Genomic DNA, 23900 nt, shown 5'->3' with positions numbered 1-23900 from the left:
GCTTCCTAGGTAAAAAAAACAAATTAAATTTAGGAGGAAAACCATCAGGAGGTTAGGAGGACATAATTTCTACTCATCACCACTTCTATTAAGCAGAAGAAGAAATGATCAGGGCACTATGATGCACAGAAAGAAACTTTAAAGAGCCTTTCTATGAAGACCCTAGGAAAGATGTCTACAGTGCCTTCTCTTCATCAAGACTATAAGATTATAATAAATATAATACCATACCATACTATAATATAATATAATATAATATAATATAATATAATATAATATAACATTTTGTTTCCATTTCACTCCTAGAAAGCAAGTCAGAAACGAAAAAAATATTGCAAAAGGCTTTTTTACTTCATGAGGCTTTCTAAATTATTATGAAGAAAGCAATATTAATATTAATCCCATCAAACAAATATGCAGCTCAGGTGCTTCAAAGAAGATTCAATGTTTCATTATTTTTAGTAGGTGTTACAACTCAGAATTTTCTATTAGTACAGACCCCCCAAAAATTAAATCCCCTTCTTGCCTGTGTTCAGTAACTTTTCTTCTCAATGTTCCCAGCTTATTTAGCCAATAACCAAAGCTAAATAATGGGGCAGCCTGATCATAAAAAAAGACATCAGCTTATTTAGTCAAACCTTTGTGAGCTTGCCTTAAGTTCTTTAAATGCTTTTTAGGACTTTAAAGGTTCCTAGCCTGATGTACTTTCCCTTTTTGAATGATTTACTGAAATTCAGCATGTATTCCTAAAGAAAACCTGTTGTTTTGGAGCTACATCTTGAGAGCAGTAAATTTATCTAAAGTTATCTTTAGCTATACATGAGTCCTAGTAACATCAAAACTGAGTACACAGTAGCAACTGTCTTCAACAGACTAGTTCCCTTAAACTGAGGCGTGAAGCATTAGCTCTTTGGGGATATGCTAAAAAACACTACAACAATTCCATATTTCAATTTTAATTCAGCCTCCCTTCACTGTGAAGCCTTCACTGTCATCACCCAAACTGTGGCACTTAAATATATTTGTCCAGAAATCATTTCATCTATGCTATCACTTGGCGAAAAGTGTGAAGAAAATTCTATCCAATTACTTCAAAGTGGCAACACTTCCTTACAAAAAAAATACCATATTTGAAATGTGGAAACTTGCTTCAATATTTAGAATTTCTGTTAAAAAAAATGGCCAGTTCTCTGTCCAGTGGTATCTCCTTTGCAAGAATCTGTACCATAAGCCTGATTTTAGTAAGAGAGAGAGAGAGAGACCCAAGCTTGCCAAATATCTGTGGGTTTCATATTGTGGGTGACTATCACACTATGAGAAAGCTGTGTTTCCTCCAGTGACTGAACACCTTTAAAAGCTGACAACTCGTGTTTCTCAACTGACTAAATCTCCATATTATTTTCTAAAGTATGTATTAATCGCCATGGATTTGCATTCAGGATTGACTAACGTATGCTTTAACATGTGCACAATTATAGGATCTCACCTGGTGACAAATTTTCTTCCTGTTTAAATAGATCAACACAGTGGTCCATCAAGATCAATATTAATGGGCTAGGAATTCACAAATACATATCTGCTTCAGCAAGATAGCTACTTCTCTTGTTTCAGTTCTGCATTTTAATTAATTGGTGATTAATGTATATTAATTGCAAGATAAAGCTAATACTGTTAAATAATTTTTGTTCTTGATGTTGTCTGATGCATGGGATTTATGGATTTATGTTGAATTTAGGGATTATAATGGATTTAACTGCATATTGCTTGCACAAATTTAGAAACTATCTGTTTTATATATGTACTATTGACACTTGGCAACTGTAACTGGCTTGAAAGTCACTTAAGATTTTTCCATTTTGGAATTGTCACACACACGGGTGCTGCAGCAGAACACTGCACCTCCTGATTTTATGTCTGGCAGGACAATAAAAAGATATTCCAGATCAACTGACACTCTCTGTATGTATGCTGTACTATCCTTACCTCACGCACAGAACCGTAACAATCTTATTGTCATGTGTGATGAAAGGAGATTAGTTTCTCCTTAAATTTTAAAGTAAGATTTGTACCAAATACATACGTGATCTAATTTTTTATTCCCTGCACACTCCAAATGACTTTGGAAACACTAAAAATACAAAAAACCCCACACTTACATTAAAATCCAATACCAAGAAATGGCATAGTCTTCAAAAATTTTCATTCCAACTGATCTTGCATCCAGGACATTATTGATGCCACTGAGAAAAGAAAAATTAAAGAAAAGGTTGCTTCAGGTAGAAAAGGAGAATTTATTTAATCAACAAATAGGATCAGTGAAAGAATTTGAAATATCTTCGGCAGTGATTCTCTGTAAGTCCTGAAAAAAAATTCTTTAGAAAGGCTTTATTGTCAGAATTGCTTATTATGTCACAAGTGTATACTGTCAATATCTGCAATGTACCAAGGGACAAACGGTTGTGACCCTGGAACTGCTAATAGCATGGAACCAGAAAAGAAATCAGTGAAGCAACTTCATGGAACTTTTTTCTATCCGGCAGAATGCTTGGCCATATAATTGTTTTCTAAAGAACAGCCCAATATGTTACTGTTTACCAGAAGAAGGAGCACTCTAATGGGGTGAGATGCCTGAAGTACTAGCCCAGCCCCAGGTAGTGGAAAGGTCATCACAGAACAGGATAACCAAGGCCATTTCTGGCTGGCCTGAGTCCTGTAGCATGAGGATTGCATTTTGAACTCATTTAACTTTCCTTGCAAAACTTATTTTTGCTAATAAAAACAAGAATTATTTCACAAACGACTGAGACCATCAGACTAAAACTTTTTGCACTTTTTGCTCCTTTCTGCACACCACAGTGCTGGATTTCCTTAATGGAACTTTGGAAGTGTTCAGGCACAGGGAGACCATTTACTACCAAGTCTTGCTTGGGTATCCTCAGTCATTTGCTACAACAGATTCTGATTTCTTTTCCATTACTAAATTATTGCACAATCTCAGAATCCAACAAACACTGAAGAAGGATAAAACTTACTTTGCAGCTTCCCTAAGATCAGTTACATTTCTTGTTTTCCCTCTTCCATCTTTGAATGTAGTCTGATTTGCCACGGTCAACACACCATTCTTCGTGGAGAAGTCTGGGAAGCATCTCTTCAGAACTATTCAAAAAAACAAAGCAAAATCTGCATATTATATTTCATGTCGAGCTCCACTTTTATCAATGTGTGTTTTGTTTTCTAATGTATTTAAATAGTTTCAGATTCACAGTCAATTGTTTCTCAACTGATTATCTAACAACGTGTTGACTTTGACAAATCTTAAGGAAGAGCCATTACATTCAAGTTTATGATTTTTGTTCTCTGGAGCTTTTTGTCTAAGCTCAGGCAGGGTGGGATCACAGATTTCAACTGGAGATTCTAGGTCCTACCAAGTAACAACAGTACTATATGTAGAATTTTTAACAAATGTGGAACTTACTCTCTGTCGGTATCTGGGCAGCTTATAAAAAATGCGGCTTCTCAAGTATGCCATTTTATGGTAATACTCAGACCAGCCCCCAGGGACAGATTCAGCTTGACTGGTCGTGAATCATATTAGCCCCCCAAAAATATATAAAAGCAAGTGTCAGTTTCCTTGTATGCCAGATGAGCTTCAGTAACAGTCACTATCACTAGATATTCTTGGAAATGAAGCAAGGAAAAAAAACCAAAAACAACTGGTTAGAGAGAGGGAAGCAGAGATTATTAAAAAGCGAGAAGAGGAGAGATGTTTGCATAATCATTTACACTGCCCTGTTCTTTACTGCAAAACGTCCTTAGTTTCATTTCAAGGAGAAGAGGAGGTGAATTCTCCTTCAGAGCTGTACTTCACATAACCATTCAGTGCTTTCCTTACCAGATTACAACAAATACTGATACCAGGGCTCAATATTCAGTCTGATGTATCTCTCCCAGCAATTATTCTGACTAAATGATTTAGTAACCTATCTTATCATATCTTTTCCTCCCCCTGTAATCTTTACCCCTTGATGTAATCTAAAAGAATATAAGAGCTTCTTTGCAAATTATTTTATGTTTTTTGGGTCAGTACTTCAGTTTTCATACAAATTCATACTACATTTTAAAAATTTAATCCATATTTTCTCCTCTTTATGATCTGTTCCCTACTTTAAAGTATGGCAAAAATAAACAATAAACAATTTCTTATTTACATAAGATTCTGGGTCAGTAGTACAGTTGTGCAGCTGAGATGAGCTCTGAGATCAGTGGTTATCTATTCAGAAACACTTGCTGACCATAGTGACATCTTTTGCCCTTTAATTCCTCTGTCTGCCCTGCGTAGCCAGCATTGCACTCAAAAGAGAGCTGCATTGTAACTGGGCCGAAGTATTATCTGAACTTCAACAGATGGCCCTATGATCCTTCCAACATTCATAGCATTTTCTTTATGCCAATGGCGTTGCTTGCTCTTGTTTTGTAAGGCACCATTTGAGCTGAAGGGCTTTTGCTATCAGTGGTGATATAAGAGGAAGAAAGAGCTCAGCTTGACCTGATCACATGCTGAATGTTCCCAGATGACTGTTAGAAAAAATACTAATAAATATTTATATTTTCAAATTGAATTGATTTGTACTGAATGGATGTCAATGTCAGGTAACAGACTGCTCCAAGTGATGTTGCCACAAAACACATTTTAGACTGGAGTTCTGCTTTAATATGAATGCTTACAATCTGCTAAGATGTGTATAAGAAGTAGAACCACTCACAAGGCCTGCTTGGAATGATCATCGAAGGACAATCTTCATCACGTAGGACTTGAGCAACAGACTAAAAAAGGGAAAAATAGTAACACTGAATACATAGCAATATAACTAGAGCTGTTTGTTTCTCACCCAGTCTGCGGGAAAGCCCCAAACTGGGCTTTGCAGCCTCCTCCCCAAATTTCACTGGTGGAGCTGCAAGATACAAATGTATCTAAGTGAGAATCCAAATTGTGACCTGGAAAAAGACTATCCTTTTCTTTTTTTTTCTTTTCTTTTCTTTTCTTTTCTAGTGACGTAAAAGAAAAGACCTTTGGATCAGCATCTAAGCCAGAACTGACTGGATAATTGTTCCTTGCCTACCCTTCACCTTTTCTCTTAAAGAAAAGTAAGAATTTAACCCAATTAATATAGCTGAATTGCAAGATGTTTTAATGATGGGAAAAGTAATGCAGTACATTTGAGTGCAAAATCAGTTACATGAAGGATAGATAATTTTCTTAGCTACTTTCCAAGTAGCTACAGATTACTTTGGAGCCTTAAGAATTGGTTTGAGACACTCCGTTCTACTGCTCTGGGGTACCTAACTAAGTACTAAAGGATACTGCTTGCCACAGCACTGCAACTACATGAGTAGCTGTAGGTAGTCTTTTAAGCAAACTGCAATAATTTGAAAGTGGGGGATTTACTGCCCATTCAAGTCCTTCAGCCTGGATTAAACAACTGTCAAATCACATAAATGGGACATCTCCTTATATGCTGAAATCAGAATAATTCAAATCTTTGATGCAGCTCAGTAAAATCATGCATATTACACACTGCTTGAAGAAAAAATGTGCTTTATCATCTACAGATACATACACACCTTGCGAGGATTGTTAAAACCAGGTTTGCAGAACTGCCTGAAGTAATTCCACTGATCTGGTCTATATCTGTAGGAAGCCTGAACATCAATGTAGGTTGCAAACCTGTCTGGGCACTTTGAGACACAAAGCTGCAAGAAAAGAAAAAAAAGTAAGCAAAGATACACTCTGGGTAGAGAAGGGTAAGGAAAGCTGGTGTAATGAAAAAGCAAGGAAAATGTCACTGCCTTCAGTAATGTTTATTGCAGGATTTAGAAAGGATATGTTGTCCTTTTGATTCCCTAAATGAATACTTCTAGAATTCTTTGATAGAAAACACTTTCAAAGTTTGCTCTCCTCATATGTGACATATCAGGCCCCTCTGTATCTTCTCAGGTTCTACACATTCTGATAGGTAAAAAGAGCTTTCAGTCTGTTGAAAAGAGTATTATTTATTTTTTTGGACAGCAAGAAAAAACCTGTCAAGTCCTCCTCTATATCTGTCAGCAGCAGTATATATGAGCAAAGTGGTGTGACAGCTACTTTCACAGGATAAATGCAATTTCTTTCTACTGCATGTATAAGGAGAACTTTATTTAAAGAAAGTCTCACTAAAATCAAAACTCTCAGATAATGTTGTTCCACCCTTTTAACACAATCCCTTCAGTCAATTACATCTCTACAAATATTGTCAAGTTAGGTGTAAATCACTCAAAAGTGAATTTTAACTGTGGACTAAGAATGGATCTCCCCTACCTACAAAGCCAGGGGATGCACATGTCAAGTATGAAGTTCACATGACTCAAGGTACAGCCATTATAAGCTGGATTTATGTGAGAAATCAGGTGAGGGCTGGGGTTTATTGAATGCATCCACTGAGAAGTTGTGATTTAGATTTAGGATATGGAGAAGTGGCTGCCCCCATAAACAGACCCTGAAGGTTCTGTTGGTCCCTGGCATCACACAAGTGGACAGACATTCTGACTCAGCGTTAAGACTGTGAGGTGGTTTGAATTCCACCTTTACAGCAAGTTTCAGCCTTTCCTAGAAGGCAGTTTGTTTCCAAAGCTGTGCTATCCAAACACCCTTTGCAAAGCTCTACTGTCCAAGTACCAGAGAGATGTCACGCACAAAAACCGTCATTCATGTCAAGGGCATTCCATCGTAAGTAATTCAACTAAAAGAGTTTTGGGAAAAGGTCTTGTACTAATCCTTAGAACATGGCAGATGCTGCAAGATGGCCTTTCTAGACGAGTGTTTCAGTCCTACGGACTACCCACAGGCTAAGGAACAAAGAAGAATTTTGTCCTTGCTGAGGCAACAGGTGACTAACAAGTACACACTTTCCTATAAACTGTTTGCCATCTACAAAACAGGCAGTGAAATGCGCTGTCTATGGATCCAATGGACTGTAATAATAGTTTTCAAATCCAGTCTTATTCAAGAACTGAAGCTCTTCTCATGCTAATTCTTGGAGGTTTTTTCTTCTGTTATTTATATGTGTAGGTCAGGAATGAAGGACCCTGTTTGCAGTTCTGAAGAGGAGTGATCAAAAAAAAATTTCCTCAGCATTTTCCAAAATGACCAGTAATTTAACCATCTGCAGTAAGAAACAGCATTCAAAACCACCATTTTAGTTTTGAAGTTGTTGCATATTTGAAAATGAACAAAATAATTACTCTGTTCCTAAAACCACTCCTTCAACAAGTATTTTACTCTATTTGATTCATGGCCATTGCCAACAGCACCAGTCAAATCCCACAAAATGACCTCATATTTCTGAATGATCTGTTCTAGTAAAAGAGTCTAAAGACTGTAGGGTAACAGTGTCAGTGTCTGCATGTGGACAGATGGGGATTCTTGAAGCAAATCTGCAGCTGATGGACCAAGTTTTCATTCTGACAGCAACTAGCCAGTGCTAAGAGAATTCTTGCTCTTTCTTTTTGGATATTTCCATGTTTTATGGTCAGGAAATTGGTCTTGTAAGAAAGATCAGGAGGTTAATCTTAACCCAAACAAATGAAGTGACTAAGTTTATTTCACAGCTTCATGAGGAGTCACAGCACAAGAGAGTGCAAATTGTGGCGTAAGGCAAGAACAAGCTTTCAAAATCTTAGCTTTTTAAAGAGCCACAGGCTCTATCCACACTCAGATATTCCTGTCATTGGTGATATGCACAGTTTCTTGAACATGACTAGCATTGAAAAACTTAAGTATAAATCAATATTTTCTGCATGCGCTGAATACTACTGGATAGTTGCCTGTGATGAATTCATAAGTAATAAATTGCTGTATTCAAGTCAGCAGACTTTTTTTGTCTACTCTTAGCCAAAATGCACAACCCTGTCCACTTCCATCTCATTTTTCTGACCATCACATGCTACAGAGAATGTGTGCTACAAGTCATTTATAAAACAATCATGTTATATTTTGAAGGACACGAACAACAATTCTTTAATCCAAACAATATGTGTCACAATTTTAAGTATCATGACTAAGATACAGGGAAAACATTTTATCTCTACATTTTCACTCACCTGTGTTGTAGGGCACTGTAGGTTTATTAACACTAAGGGGCTGGCACATTTCAGAATGTTGAAGTAAAACAAAATGGTCTTGTTCCTATGGAAATGGATATAAGGTAATTATCATCATACATATAGGTGCTTATACATCCTACCGTTCCAAAATATATTAATCTTTAAATTCAATTACTGTGAACATTCATATTGCAAACACAAGACAAAAACAAAAAAAAATCCCAAGCTGACACTGAATGTTTCACATCAAGACATCTATGAAACCAGAAGTATTTGCTCTGAAGAAGGCTAATTTTTACAAGCTTTTCTCTGCAGCAAGATTTTAAGCTGAAATACTCCATGGATCTGCAGCTCTACCTCAAGAGGGTGAGGTTTGCAAAAACACTATAGTCTCTATGCCACCAACATCCCGTGTATGCATGCAAACTCACCATCAGCAAATGCTTCACTGTAAAAGCTGCCTAATTTTTGATGATCAGAAGGTGGCACCAAAATCAATCAGAAGCTTTTTATGGCTGGAAACCAAAAGCAGCTATCCAGAAAACAGAATATAATAGCATCTACTAATAACACTGACAAGATCCCTCTTGATATAAATAAGGGTCAGTCTGTCAGTCCCACATATTTCACATCTACTGGAACTTGGAGCCTTGTGGTAGCTGTCATTAAGTCTGGATTAGCTGGAATCAGAGGACACCAAGATCTCTTGATTTAAAGACTTGTGTTTTGAAGACAGCAAAATGTGCTGTTAGTCTTTGCTATGTCAGAAAATTATCAGATAGCTCTAGTGAAGATAATATGGCAATAGACTTGCCCTTTTTGAACAAGACTTCAAAGCCAGCTAGTCAGGGTTATGCAGAGTCCCTGTAAGAAGTGATGCATATGCTCCCCTATAGACCATGAAGGGCCACCAAGTAAATCAGAGAGATGGAGAACCTCTCCCACGAAGAAAGGCTGAGAGAATTGGGATTGTTCATCCTGGAGAAGATATGACTTCAGGAGGTGGTCTAACTGTGGCTTTTGAAGGGAGCCTACAAAAAATATGGAGATTATGCCATGAAAATATGAAAATATGCTATTTACAAGAGCCTGGACTGATAGGACAACATGGAATGGCTTCCCACTGACTGAGAGTAGGTTTAAGTGTGAATGTTCGGCTGTGAGGGTGGAGAGGCCCTGGCATAGGTTGCCCAGAGCAGCTGTGGCTGCCCCATCCCTGAAAGTGTCCAAGAACAGGTTGAACAGGGCAACCTGGTCTAGCGGAAGTTGTTCCTGGCCATGGAATGAGGGTTGGAATGAGGGTGAGGGTTGGAATGAGGGTTGGAATGAGATGAGCTTTAAGGTCCCTTCCAACTCAGGCTAGTCCACGCTTCTGTGATGTGCAAGAGATCCCACAAAGCAGCGTTTGAGCATGTCCATCACCATGGCAATGGAGCTCAGTGGGAGCTCTGTCTTGTGAGCAGGATGGCAGTAATAACAATGAAGCATGCTTGGGCTAACAAGGCTTCCCCTCTTCTATCAGTCCTGCTTCAACATCAGTCCTGCTCCTACAGCTTATTGTATCCCCCCAGTCCGGGACATATCCTCTACTCTGCAACCAGCATGTGACTCCCACCAATTGTTGAATAGGGCTATGTCTTCAAAGCCATTATATAGCACCACTTCACTGTTAAGCTCCATTTAAGACTGGGATTAACTCAACTTTTTGACATTTTACAAGATTAACTTGTTTCCACAGAGGTATATTCTGCTATGTACTGTTTAAGAAAAGATGCATCCTGGCAAAACTAATTCACCACCATTAGCTGCTATTTCTTTAAGTCAGTAAAATACAATTTTGGATTGTCATAATTTTTCAATAGTTTCTTGGTGGTATTTATGTTCTGTGAAACCATTAATGAATTAATTTTTCCTTCTTAGCCCCTTGCTGGTATTGTCAGCAGAAAAGAAAGTCTGAACATATACATAACACATGAAAACACCCACTGAGAATTATGTCTGTATTCTATATAATGAAACTAAGCTCTATTCCATTAGTATATTATGCTCTGTACAACACAAAACAAGTTCAGAAATTACATGACAACTAAAGGACAGATTACAAGAGGACATGAACAGATCTAATAGTGACTTTCGGATGATACAAGAAGAATTTATTTGACTGCACAGCATTCACTGGAGTTCAAATGGGGTTTTGCACAAACTGTGAGTGTTGGTTTTGTTTCTAACTTGTCTTTTCTACTCCTCAGTGAGATTGTTGAAAATACTTGTTACAAGGACAAGATGCAAAGCATGAAGACTGTGATTACTGTGATTATTTTCCAAGAAAAATGTCTCAGACTAAAACCTTAGGGACTTTGGAAAACGACAGTTCTGGGTTAGTCTTTCACACTGCTTACTTTGAGGGAATCTGAAGAACAATAGTATAGATTAAAGCCTCACAAGCAGATCCACAGCCCCACTCCGGGGACTAGAGGGACTCATTCAAAGGGATGTCCTAGCCTACTGTCATAAACACTCTTGATTTTCCAGTAGATTGTATTATATGTCTTCTGATTTATATTTTTATAAGAATCCCCTCACTGTACCAAATAAGTGCCAAAATGCAGTCTCAGTAGCTCTATTATTCTCCAGCAATCCTATATAGTGAGGGTCATTTGCAAATACAAACAGAAATCCACAGTGTAAGAAATAACTAAAGGGAAGATTCAAGCAAACAAAAAGAAAAGAGGGAATGGGAGTGGATGGTAAGAATCAGAGAGAAACACCTGGCTCCACATCACATAGGATATTGAAGCTGTGTGTCTGAGACTCCCAAAGCCATTTGTCCAATACTTCCTACTGGTGACAGAGGGGACAAGGAGAAATTGGCAACAAGGTGGGGAGCAGAGAAGGGGTGCAGTGAGGGGAACACACACCACTACAACTTTTTCTCCTCACACCATATGTTGGAGTTTTAGGCTCTTTCTTGCTTCAAGGTCAAGGTGAATAAAGCTTAGGAGATGTTGTTTTTACAGTCTCACTCTGAAGTTTATTATCTTTATTTATTATAAACTTATGAGATGTGAGCTCTAAGAAGTTGAAAAAGTGAGCCTAAAATGGTGCCTATTTAAGGCTATTTAAGTCTTAATTATCTAATAAACAGTTGACATCTATATTATTTATACTTTTAATCTAATTATGATCACTTGAAACCCGCAACGTGGACTTCTTTCACCTAATTACAGAAAACCACCCAGGTTCGTGAAGAAGAAGGAAGAAGAAGGTGTAAAAAAGACAACTAATCCATACCCCAAATTTTCTATTTTGGTTCCCATATATCACCATACACTAAAATCCTAAATCTAAGTTTTTCACCCTGTGAGATCACACAATACTAAGCTACATCCCTATGATCATAGTACTATCAACTCCTTTTTGGAAGCCTGTTTTAAGGCTGCAGGTCAAATGCAATGCTTCCCTGAAGTTCTGTGCCCGTTAGCACAGAGAGTCCAAAATTCTCAGCATCTAGATTTCCCACATTTTTTCCTCTTCAGGAAGTTTGAGTCTCCAACAATTGCTGTGAAGAGTAGTCAAAGGGTGGAACCGCTTTTCTTTTACTAGCCTGTTTCCCAGTAAAAAAAAAACTTGAGAGGATATATAGCCCTAGCCCTACTTCTGTTCCAGTCTCTCTCTCCTGCTCCTCCCTTTCCGAACTACCCTTTGTACACTAGGTTCCTCACTTTTTTTTTGCAGTGAGACATAAACTTGAGAGAATTAAGGATTTTTAGAGGGGTTATGATTTTAGTTAGAGATAAGCTTTGCTGAAATTAATTAAAGTAGATAGGTAGGCTTTGCTGAAATTAAAAGTTAGTAATTAACTAAGAGAAATTTGGTTTGGGATCACTCTTCCATATTAGAAAAACTGATTACTTGTCAACTTTGTTTAGTTAGCTGTGTTTATAATGAAGCATATAGAAACTGATGAATAGCTTTTAGGAACATAAGACAATTGTACGCCTCCTCTGCCCAGAAACTCATTGAACGGTCACGAAGACATGAAATGGGAGTCCTACCGATGGTTCGTTTATCACATTTGCATTGAAAAGGTTGAAAGGTCAGAACGAGGAAGACTTCTTTGCTTCCTCATTTTGGGGACCCCTCCCCATGAAAAGGACCACCGACCCCTTTCAAAGAACAAACTACACATGCTTAATAGCTTTTGAGCTAATTACCATACAAAGCGGGGAATGGGATGTACCAGGGTTATGAATATGCATTTGTGGTTTGGATATTCAATACTTTTGTAAATAAAAGGACTCTGTAATCACTCTGTAAATTGCAGTGTGAATTTGGGAGCTATCCCGCACACTGTCCGGCGCTGTAATAAACATACACTTTCTAACTTTAAACTGCTAGAGAGTTTTTGTCCGTCTCAGTTGGGTATCGATACTAGATCAGTACCCATATTTTCTTTAATAACTCAGCAGAAGCCCACCCCAATGCTGCGCCAGAGGCAGGAAAGCGACACACAAGCCGACCGTGCAACAGCCCCCCTCACTGGGATCGCTTCTCCTTATATAGATCAGAAGGCACGTGCAGTCAATCCTCATTGGCTGAGCCAGCTGCCACCCGGCCAACCAGCCAATAGCAGCCTGAACCCCCAACAGCCTGGGCCTGCTCTCCAACGGGCCTTACTGGTCGAATTACATAATCAAGGTAATTATATAATAAACCTTTCGGTTATAAAGTTGGAATTACTTATAGCTGTGAGGCCTACAGACCAGCTGTAGGCCAACACAGAAAACTAAATCAGGAAAGAAAGGAGCAGCAAAGAGTTGTTATCAAACACTAGCATAGCATCCAGCTTCTTGACAGTGACAAGGGCATAAAGCATGCCTAAAACTTACCTTTTGAAAGGGAAGACAGTGAGAGAAAAAGCAAACCTTTTAAATAATTCTGTTTCATAAACTACTTAGATTTTCAGAGAAAACATTGATGCAACATCTTTCTTCCCTGAGCAGCTATTTTCATGTGTAAGTACTCTGTTGATATCAACTAATTTAACTCTTACAATTCAAAATCTAAAACGACTGAAAAACAGGTAAGTAAATAGAGCCATTTGGCTCTATTTACCTCCTGTTTATCCAAGGAGGATGTGGTTACAGTTGCTAGTCTTCCAGACTACTCACTCTTCTCTCTACCAGCGCTGGATAAGGACCAGAAAAGAAAGAAGAGCTTTTCACTGCACACTTTCCTGTTACTTGGTGCACGTTGAGAAAAACTGTAGACCAGGCTACAATGCCTTAAGACTACTCTTATCCCAAGGTGGATGAAGAATTACTCCACAGGTTATGAATTACCCAAACTTGGCAGTTAGAAGCTGTGCCAGCTAATCACTTTCTATGCAACTGCTGACACAATCTTTAAGTTATATTGATACCTTACAAAAAATATTCTCTAAATTACACAAACAACTGCATTACAGTAATTTGCACTGGATTTTCACTGGAAAACTAATATATTTCTGAGCCTTATTTGGAATAAATGCAGTAAGAGTGTCACTGTCACTTTGACAGAGAGATTTGAAACCTCACATCTTATTCACAGTGCATGAGTAATAAAGGTATATGAATGGATTTAGTACTCACTCATTGAGGGTATCTCTCTGACCACAGAACTGCCCATAGCTGTCTGTTGGATAAATCACTTTCCTGGGGTCCCCGTGCACCCAAGCTGCAAAATATACAATATCTCTTAGGATTTTAGTCAGGTATTCGCAGTTAATGATTAAAACTAGCTAGCATGAAAATGTATAACTTCTAAAGTACCATTTTATACTTTGTTGATCAACACTGAAGAGTACTGATTAGTAGACTTCCTAATGAAAAATGAAAATGCAAAGCACAGTAAACTGTACTAAAATATGGGTTAATCTGTAAGAAAGAAATCCAACGCTCTAAGCCCCCTCCAGTCTGACCTTGAACACTCCCAGGGATGGGGCAACCACAACTGCTCTGGGCAACCTGTGCCAGGGCTTCCCCAACCTCACAGGGAACAATTTCTTCCTAATCTCCAACCTAACTCTGCCCTTTGTCAGTTTAGAAGCCATTTTCCCTTGTCCTGTCACTCCATGTCCTTATGCAAAGTCCCTCTCCAGCTCTCTTGAAAACCATTTAGGCACTGGAAGGGGTTCTAAGGTCTCCCCAGAGTCTTCCCTTCTGCACACTGAACAACCCCAATTTGTCAGCCTGCCTCCACAGCAGTGGTGCTTCAGTCCTCAGAGCATTTCTTCTCTGGACTCACTCCAACATGTCAATGTCCTTCCTGTGCTGGAGGCCTCAGAGCTGGATGCAGGAGTGCAGATGGGATCTGACAAGAGCAGAGCAGAGGGGCAGGGTCCTTCGACCTGCTGACCACACTTCTTTCAACACAGCCCAGGATACATTTGGCTTTCTAGGTTGCAAGTGTACATGCCTGGCTCGTGCCCAAACCTCATCAATCAGCATTGCCTATTCTTTTTCCTCGGGGCTGCTCTTAACCCAAGCTTGTTTTCCTCCAACTTCTGCTGCCTGAAATTTTCTATTACAGTTACTTTATGATTCCAAACTTATCAAACCATGTCATTTTTTTGAACACAATTAATTTTAAGTGGTTTTGTTTTTTGGTTTTTTTTTTTAAATTTTTAATCAGTAAACACGTGGCTTTGAACTTCTCCCTAATTACCTGAAGGAAAGCAGCGCTTTAGAGAAAGACCTCGGGGCCCTGGGGGACAACAAGCTTTCCCTGAGCCAGCAGTTTGTGCTGGGGGCAAAGAGGTGCTTCAGGAAGAGCATTTCCAGCAGGTCAGGGAGGTGATCCTGCCCCTCTGCTCAGCCCTGTGAAGCACATCTGGAGTGCTGTGTCCCACTCTGGGCTCATCAGGACTCTGCAGAGGCTGCAGAGCTGAGGAAGAGCCTGGAGCATCTCCATGCCCAGGAAAGGCTGAGGCAGCTGGGGCTGTTCAGCCTGGAGAGGAGCCCCAGCTGAGAGGGGCCCTCAGCCCCTGTCTGTCTCAGGCCCTCAGTCTGTCAGCGTCTGCAGAGAGGGGGCAGAGCACGAACCAGGCTCTGCTCTGGGGCCCCAGCAGTGGCACCAGAGGAACAGTAAGGGACTGAGCCCAGGAAGTTCCACCCAAACATGAGGAAGAACTTCCCTGTGCAGTGATTGCCTACTTAAACAGATTGCCCAGAGAGAGTGTGGAGTCTCATTCACACGGGATATTACAGAGCCATCTGGATGTAATCCTGTGCCATGCACTCTGAGATGACCCTTCTGAGCAAGGATGTTGGACCAGGTGACCCACTGTGGTCCCTTTCACCCTTACCCAGTCTCTTATTCTTTGAATTACAATAGATACTGAATGTTAATTCATAATTTAAAGGAATTACTTATTGATTGGAAAGCTTTGCAAAAATACAAGCAAAAGAGACATTTCAATTAAAAATTCTAACATTCACAAAGCTGCTTCCTGTCTATATGAAAATGCATTACTATATCTCTGTTTACTTACCCACAACTCCTAATGCAATGTAACCCAGAATGACAACTATGAAGATCACACAGCAAATAACGTCTGTGCAGTGCCTAGGGGCAAGAAGAAACACTTTTTAAAAATAAGGTGTTTAACATGACCCTTCAAAACCACTGATTGTCATAGGGTATTTTAACATCTGAATAAGATATCTGCACCAGCACTTTGCAGAAGTTTTAGTCACAAACTCATGTTTGAGGTGTAAGGTCCTGTTTTTGCAGCAAGACCAGCAAATAAATGCATATGCATATGCTTTTTTCACTGAATCCATGAGATTGCTTATCATAGAAGTGATTATATAAGTGACAAGACATACTACAGGACATCTGCCTCAGAATTCATTTTTAGCCTCTCCCATTCTTTCTGTTTTCCAATCTATGTTTCCTCTTACAGAGAAACATTTTTAACATAAAAGAGATGAAGAGAGCAGATTTTTTAAACAGCTGGAGAACTTGAAGTGTGTTTCCAAGTGTGGACGCTTCTCTAGAGAGGAACAGTTTTATCATCTCACTGAAATAAACTTTTGGTGAGGCCAAGGTGGTACAGGATGCAGGGTCAATATGACAGTAACCTAAGATAGGACAACTTCTCAAAATTGAGGAAGCAATGCTAAAATAATGCTTCTCATTTTCCTAGCCTCCATTCAGAAGCAGTTCTGAGACTGCTCAAGCTTGGCCTGATACACTGGCAGTATCACAAAGATATTTCACAAATTAGGATGAAGTCCCTAAACAAGTATTTCTATTTGTTTCTTAAATAATTGGATTTCAGAAAGGAAGAAAGCAAGAAAGGCATCCTGCATAGACAAGAACAGTGCATTCAAGTGATAGTATGACAAATTCTGCAGCGTTCTTCTCTGTCATCAATTTTCTCCTGAGAAAGATAAAACTGAAATAAGGTGTGGTTCTCTAATTTATTCTTCTCAGTATGGACAATAAATGCTAGTTTTGAACTTAGCTCGCTACATCTGGAAAAACACTGAAAAATTGCCCATGATTAAAAGTTGGACGTGATGATCTTGGAGATATCTTTTAACCTTAATGATTTTCTGATTTCCTTAGATGCTTTCTGAGCAATTTCACTCTGCTTGTAAACTAATGAACCTTCTAAGTGGTAACATGCTTTCATCTGCATTTCATAAAACAAAGTGAAGGCAAGCCAGATTGTTCTGGTAGGAGGCTCTGTCACAAAGAGGTATATCAGAACTACTGCACATTAGACAGCAGATACTAGTCAATGCAAGGCACACAGAATCAGCATTCAAAATAAAAGGACTTAAGACAACACAGCTTAATACTCCCCAGTAATTATCTGTCCTCAAGGGTAGTAAAGATGGTGGTCTGGATTTAGGAGACTTACAGAATCAAATTCACAAGTTTTTCTAACACTTTTTTTTAAACCCTGTTCACCAAAAGAATTTAACAGAATGGGTTATGATATTTACCTGTTATGAATAGGTCCTCTGAACTTCGGGTCAAATTTCCTTGGTTCACCTGCATTTAAAGTAAAACAGTATAAAAAACATGTCCTTATTGAAAATAAAATCTGTCCAGAGGGGGATGTTAACACCAGCCTTTGAAGAGCATCTTCCATATATTCCTATTTAATCAGTTTTGTTAAAATCATTTCATACGGGCAATACCAGTAATTCACCAATAAAATTACCTAGGTTTTGTATATGAGATTAAAGCTTTTTTCTTCTAACTTAAAAACATTGAGGCCCTCACATTTACCACATGATAAATTACCTTTAACATATATCCTATGACTACACCTATGCACAGGTTCATAATATATTTGAGAGAAAAATGTCTCTCAGTCACAGGCTAAGTGTGTCTGACAGTGAGTAAATGAACCTACCTCTCTGCAGTTACAGGCTATATGCTTCTGCTTTTTCTCTAGAATCATAGAATGTTAAAGAGTTACAAGGGACTTTAAATATAAACTAGTCCCAATACCTCCTGCCATGGGCAGGGACACCTCCTCCTAGAGCAGGTTGCGCAGAGCCCCATCCAACCTGGCTTTGAACACTGCAAGGGCTGGGGCATCCACAGCAATGGGCAATCTGTTTTTCATGTGGCTACCCTGTTTAGCCCAGTTCCAACTGATTTACTCTATACATAAAAAAGCTATACTAAAAACCTACCAAATACTAGCCCACCAACCTGTGCTTCCAAGGTGAACCTGAATAAGAGAAATTAAAGGATGATCTTGCTAAAGAGTAACAAAAAAATATGGTAAAATTCAAATGTTCAAGTTTTGAGGCACTGTATGAAGAGAAACAAGCAGTTTTCTATCCAGCAGATCAGAATTTGCATTTTTCCTTTTGAAGCTAGCTATGCAGCTTTATGGGACTTTTTCTTTACAAAGTTCAGTAATTATGAAGATTTGCTGAACAAAACTCTGTGCAATGAAAAATTACTTCTTCATTCAAATGTCAAAGATACAATACAAATTACTTCTTCAGGGTGCTTTTTCTCTGCTTTCTTAAGGATCTCCTCTCCTGAATATCCCTGGTACTACATGGTGCTATCAGCCTAAATTTCCTCCCCTGGGCCCCAAAGAAAAATACTTATTTTGCCAATTAGAGAACAATTCAGGGACTTCTCAAAAGCAGAGTTTGCTTATTAAATGCCAGACTTTGTTCTTGGTTTGTATCAGAAAAGCCTTATCAAAATACACACAGACCAGTACAATAAACACAGCAGTTAGTAAAATCCTATTTGCCCTTCATCTGAGGCATTCAGATCCACCTCAGCAAGCTCCTGCAACAAAAATATCTGAATACAGAGGAGAATGAAAAACTAAAACTTTGGAGAAGTGATGTATGAGCACAGTACTGCAGAGTGGAGGAAACTATGCTTTGATACGTGGTCAGGAAAGCAAACATACTATACACAATACCTAATGCTGGACCAACACCTGTATATTGAATGAACCTTTTTGAACAGAAATTTCTACAAAATAAATATTTCTACTACAAAATAATGTGCTGCCAGGACAAAACTGCATACAACATCATGCCCTATAGACAAGTTCTGGTTTAAATCACACTGAAGTTGAACCTCTGCTCATTGCTCATACGGGACCTGCTGAGCACATAAGAATGGCCACATCCAATCACACAAAAAAATCCACTGAACCCACACCCTGAATCTTATAAGGGGCCATATGTGAGGAGGAATGCAACACCAAGGCAAACACTGTAGTATTTCCCCAACACTGATATTACAGAGATTTGCAACTGCATTTTTCTTAATTAAAAGTACTGACGTTGCATTTAATAGCTGGGAGTGAATTTCTTTTTCATTCATTGAAAAATTGAGATTCAAGGACTCTCTGTTTGCCTTGCATATACTTTAACAATCTGCAATGCCCTACATCACAGAGTACTACAGGTTAATCAAGCATTGAAGCACTACCTCCTTTTATCTGTTTTAAGCTTGCAATCAGTCCATAACTGTACTGTATTAACATGGCAGCATGTTATGCTACCAAGAATGTTACAAATTATCATACTCAAATGTCCTGGTCTGCTCAAATGTTTCTTGTACATAAGCCATTTCATAGTTTTGGTCATGCATATGTTCCTTTTCTTACCTTTTACACTGCTGCGACAGAGCAGTAGAAAAGGAGGGGGCCAGAATGGCACAGGATATTCACCACAAATACTGGATGTGATTTATATAACTCTATAATGACTCTTCCTATCTGACTTCAGTCCATTCCTAACAATTCTTTCTAACAGTCTATTTGCTTCTATGGGCAAACATTTTTACTGATCACCCATTAAGACTTCAGGTCCTCACTCTTGAATTTTAGGAGTTAGCTCAATCCCACTACTGAAGAAGCCTATTCTCCAAAGCTATTCAATGTTTTCCTTAAAAATTAGAAAAATTAAGTATAATGAACACTTTGAAACTGTGCAGGTGGCAAGTGTTAAAATACTTCTGGAGACAAGCATTTATCAAAAAGGATTTTGATAACATTTCAAAGTGATTTTTGTAAAGTAGCACAAGTTATAAAGACAAACTCTATTCAGAAATTCATACAGAACAATTGATTTCAAAAACACTGTTGAGAAGAATCCTAAAGGATTACAGCACAGTACAGAAAGAGAATGAGTCAGTCAAGCAATGCCTGCAAAAAAACCACCACTTTTTCAAGATGGACGAGTATGACTGAAAAAGTCACTGTTCCTTGTGCTTGGGGACATGTGAGGCCTCAGACAAATAACTATTTCTAGATCACGGCACTAGAATTTCAGAAGATACAAACTGGAGAAAGTAGAGAGACTTGTTGAAAAGAAGATACTAGGAGGTTTACAGAAAGCAGTAAATGAATGCAACTTCAATGCCTGTGATTAAGCAAAGGAGCACAAAATAGTCTTCAATCACCATACAAAATTGACAATGATCAGCAGTTCTGTTTCCTCTACCAGTTAGATAAGCTAACTTCATTTGCAGCAAGGACAGTTTAAATTAGGCATTAGGAAATCTTTTAGGACACAGTTATATGCTGAAACATATACTGGAATTTTCATCACCCTAAGTTTTCAAGAAAGGATTACACAAATACCACTTGGGAAGAGAAGAGGAAAAGGTAACATCTCAGCACACAGACAGCCAAATGGATCTAATAAATAAGAGGATAAAAACAAAGCACTAAGAAAGGGAGCTTTAATTTAAATGGAGACTCTCATCTTCAACAAGCAAGAAGACAGAAGCTGTGAAATAGTAACAGCCACTAAAAGCTGTAAAATTATTGTGGTACTGCAAACTCCTTCCAAGAACTGTCTTTTACACCAGCAGTCTGTATGCTTATGGTGGCATGGTGTAAGACAACATGGCTCAAACTGCCTCCTCTGTCACTAAGCTCTTGGTATAAATTCATTACAGTATATGGTAAGAAATGGTAACAACATTCTAAAGCCAAAATACACTAGAATTCACTGTCAGAAGTAGTTGGATCCCTGAAACACGTATTACAGCTGATCACAACTGTGATCAGTTTCATGGAACAACAGAGAAAAGAAAAATGCTATTTGTTTAATCTAATTTTTCTAACTTAATTCTACATTAAATTCAAATTCCCTACTTAATTACTACTATTGTTTAAAATTCAGAAGATTTGGGGGGGGGAGGGGGGTGAGGTGGGAATTATTTATGTTTCTAGCATCTACATAGCTCCTGGTAAAAGCAAACCACTTCCCCAGCTACAAAAGCCCAAATGTATTTAGAAAGCAAATTCCAAGCTTTAGGAGTTTGGTAGGCAGAAGGAAGAAAGCAGTGATGAGGGGGGAGTGACACCTTTCACTAAGGTTAAAAACTGGGATTATATTTGTTCTTTCCAGACAAGACAGATCTATTTCAAAGGCTGCCTTACAATATGGAACTTGTGTATGTTGAAATAAAATATAATTTCAAGAAACAACTCACAAGATATTTATGAATTTTGACTCCGAACAGTATATGAAGTTAATTGTTACACTTTACCACTGTAATAATTTTAAAAAAACAACTCTAAATTACTTACTTAAAATAAAAATCGACTATAAACACATGTAAAATTTTCCTTTGACATGCAATTTAAATAAACTAGCAAATGATGTGCCGGAAAAAAGTAGAACACTGCCAATAATTGAAGAAGTTACAGAAAACCATTTGAATCTGAATCCAAGCCCATTTAAGTCAACTAAAAGAACACAGTTGAAATATGTGAGATTTAGATTAGGTGTTTTGAATTGTTCCAAGAAAGCAAGTAATTTACCATGTTTTCCGTAGTAGTTTTCTTCATCTCTATCCATGTTACTGTACCTGGATCACTTGAGCAAGCTGTCTGTGTGAGATACTGACTGTGTACTTCTGTGTTGCTAGCTATCCCACTTTCCCTAGCAAGCAGAGATACACAAAAATACTGTTTAAATAGATTTAAAAATAAAGCTGATTGTCAAGGATTTCTCCAACCAGAACAGAAATTCACAAAGTAGGCAGGCCTTTCTCTGAATAGAAAGTTATCACTCAGTCCCTTCTCCACCTACCCAAGCCAGTCTGTACAAAGAGGAATGACTCTTATCAGCTTGTATTAACTTACGCTATACATGCAGAAAGGGAAATGGCTGCACCTGAATACCATTCGTGAAATAAACATATGGAACCAAATACAACCCCCCCCCCCAAAAAAAAATTCTGATGATTTGCTAACTGAAAATAAGGTATAACACTGTTGGCTACATTTCTGTAGCCTGTGCTACTGTGACAGTAAATAGTCTTTACAACAGGTGGCCACATCTTTCCTCCTCTATACATATGATTAGCACCACAAAGTTCAAGTCATGTAAGTCTAAAATGTAAACTGTCTTCCGTGTACCAAATTTCCAATCTGGTCAAGTGGAAATCTATGTGTAGAAGTAGTCATAATTTACTAAATTATTTTCTTACTAGAATGCAGTTTTTGTATTTCTGCACAGCACAAAAGTGCATAACAGAAGAGGTAGCACTGGGAGGTCTCAGCATTGTTACATTGATACTGTAATGTTTTTATACTGAAAGGAAGTACAAGGCATTATACTCAATATGTGAATCTGAAAGTCTGAGGCATCTCTGCTTTGAAGCCACAAAGGAACAAAATCTATATGTGGTGTGTATATATATATTTCCTTTCCCTGTGGAATATGATTAAAAAGTAACAATTGTAGAATTCTGCAAGGAGAAATGTGCACACTTGCATATGCATTCCTACGATAATGTACAAGACAAGACTGAACTACGTGCTGGAACAACAAAACCAACATTTTTAAGTCAGCCCTGTCACTGCATAGTACGCAATGACAAAGAAGAATAATCCCATATGACATTTAACCAATGATGCCTGTGATATGAAGTCAAAGCCCATTTTGTTATTACAGAACTCAGCAGCAATGTTCTAATGTTTACCATATTAGATATTTAGTGTAACCAGTATCAGGCAACCAAGGTAAAAGTAATATGTTGAAGATGTAGACTGATCTGTAAAATATTAACTGTTGACTGAACCCTCGTACTTAACTACCTCCCAAGACCTCCTGTAATTCTTAGGCAGACAGAAATAAAAAAGAAATGCAGTGAGGCCAAATGACTGACTTTACTGTGCTCCCACTCAAGTTTGCACCTCTCTGAAAGGCTGCTTCACTAAATCTCAATATAGTAAAGGAACAGAAGGCAGTGAACAGACAGTGCTAAGCAAAAATGCACACTAACTAACATGCATTTGGTCCACAATATATTACTCAACTCCAATAAAATGCTATTTCTAGTTTGATAACCATTAGTTTCTTCAGGTTTCTTCCCTGGTCTTTGGTCAACAATTACATGTACCAGAGACTAGAGTAGGTACAGCTTTTTAAGAAAATAGAGGCTTTATTAGCAAGCCGCTGGACCTGCATGTGTAGGTGTTGCTCCCCTCTACTGGAGCACATCAGTTTGTTCAAGTAATTCAAAGTATTGCTAGAAAAGGCCTCAGCAACAATAAGGCCTCCTTGTACTCAAGCTGCTAATTGAATGCTCAAAGATCCAAGTGCACATGACAAAGAATTAGGCTGCTAGCAAATGCACGGGGTGTAGCAGGACTGAAAGAGGTTCATTGCAGTTATGTTTCTGTAAAAAAAAATCACATTAAGATTTTGATGCTTCTGCCCATCTGTTCTCGGTAGGATTATTAAAAATTCCCAACACAAGTTCCTGCACAACTGATCTATCCCTTTCAGAAGGAGAAACTTTTTAAACATATATAAAAACCTAAATTTTTCAAGGTTTACTGTCTTAATTTTGCAAAGAATCCAAATAAATGTTTGAAATGCACTGCTGTTTAGTAGTAGTCTAATTTTACTTAGAAGATTTTTTTAGGCAAACTTAAGGTACATTTTAAGCCATATGCAATATTTCTTAAGCAGACACAGCCTAATAATCCTAATAATGTAAAATAATACATTATTACTGTAAGACACACATGTGTTGAAGCAGTCTATTAAGTCAAAAGGTTGACATTAATACAAAAACAATTCTTTCTGTAAGTCTTGTACCTAATTTACCAGTATGCTGGGGTTTTTTTCCTCTTTGAAAGATTCAGGTATAACTCAGTTTTGAGATCATGCGTTGCATATAGGTAAAACCTTATAAAATAAGGGTCTTGTCACCCTTGTAAAATCATGGTTCAGGCCTGCTACTTCAGC

The 23900-nt window shown here is 38.2% G+C and overlaps 1 protein-coding gene across 1 annotated transcript in view; it reads right to left on the bottom strand.

The window, feature by feature from the left end:
• The window catches only part of SLC44A5 (solute carrier family 44 member 5), a 72020-nt gene that overhangs the window by 24001 nt on the left and 24119 nt on the right, over window positions 1–23900 (bottom strand). The window contains exons 2-9 of the mRNA XM_040073476.2: window positions 17136–17184; window positions 15671–15744; window positions 13770–13854; window positions 8137–8221; window positions 5623–5751; window positions 4764–4824; window positions 3033–3156; window positions 2157–2240 (exon numbers count right to left, since the gene is read on the bottom strand). Of these exons, the coding sequence (XP_039929410.1) occupies window positions 2157–2240; window positions 3033–3156; window positions 4764–4824; window positions 5623–5751; window positions 8137–8221; window positions 13770–13854; window positions 15671–15744; window positions 17136–17184 (691 nt within the window). The remainder of the gene's footprint in view (window positions 1–2156; window positions 2241–3032; window positions 3157–4763; window positions 4825–5622; window positions 5752–8136; window positions 8222–13769; window positions 13855–15670; window positions 15745–17135; window positions 17185–23900) is intronic.

This window comes from Hirundo rustica, chromosome 9 (genome assembly GCF_015227805.2).
Source record: "Hirundo rustica isolate bHirRus1 chromosome 9, bHirRus1.pri.v3, whole genome shotgun sequence".
In the NCBI taxonomy this organism is placed as follows: Eukaryota; Metazoa; Chordata; class Aves; order Passeriformes; family Hirundinidae; genus Hirundo; species Hirundo rustica.
This window is presented reverse-complemented; position numbering and strand designations above follow the sequence as displayed.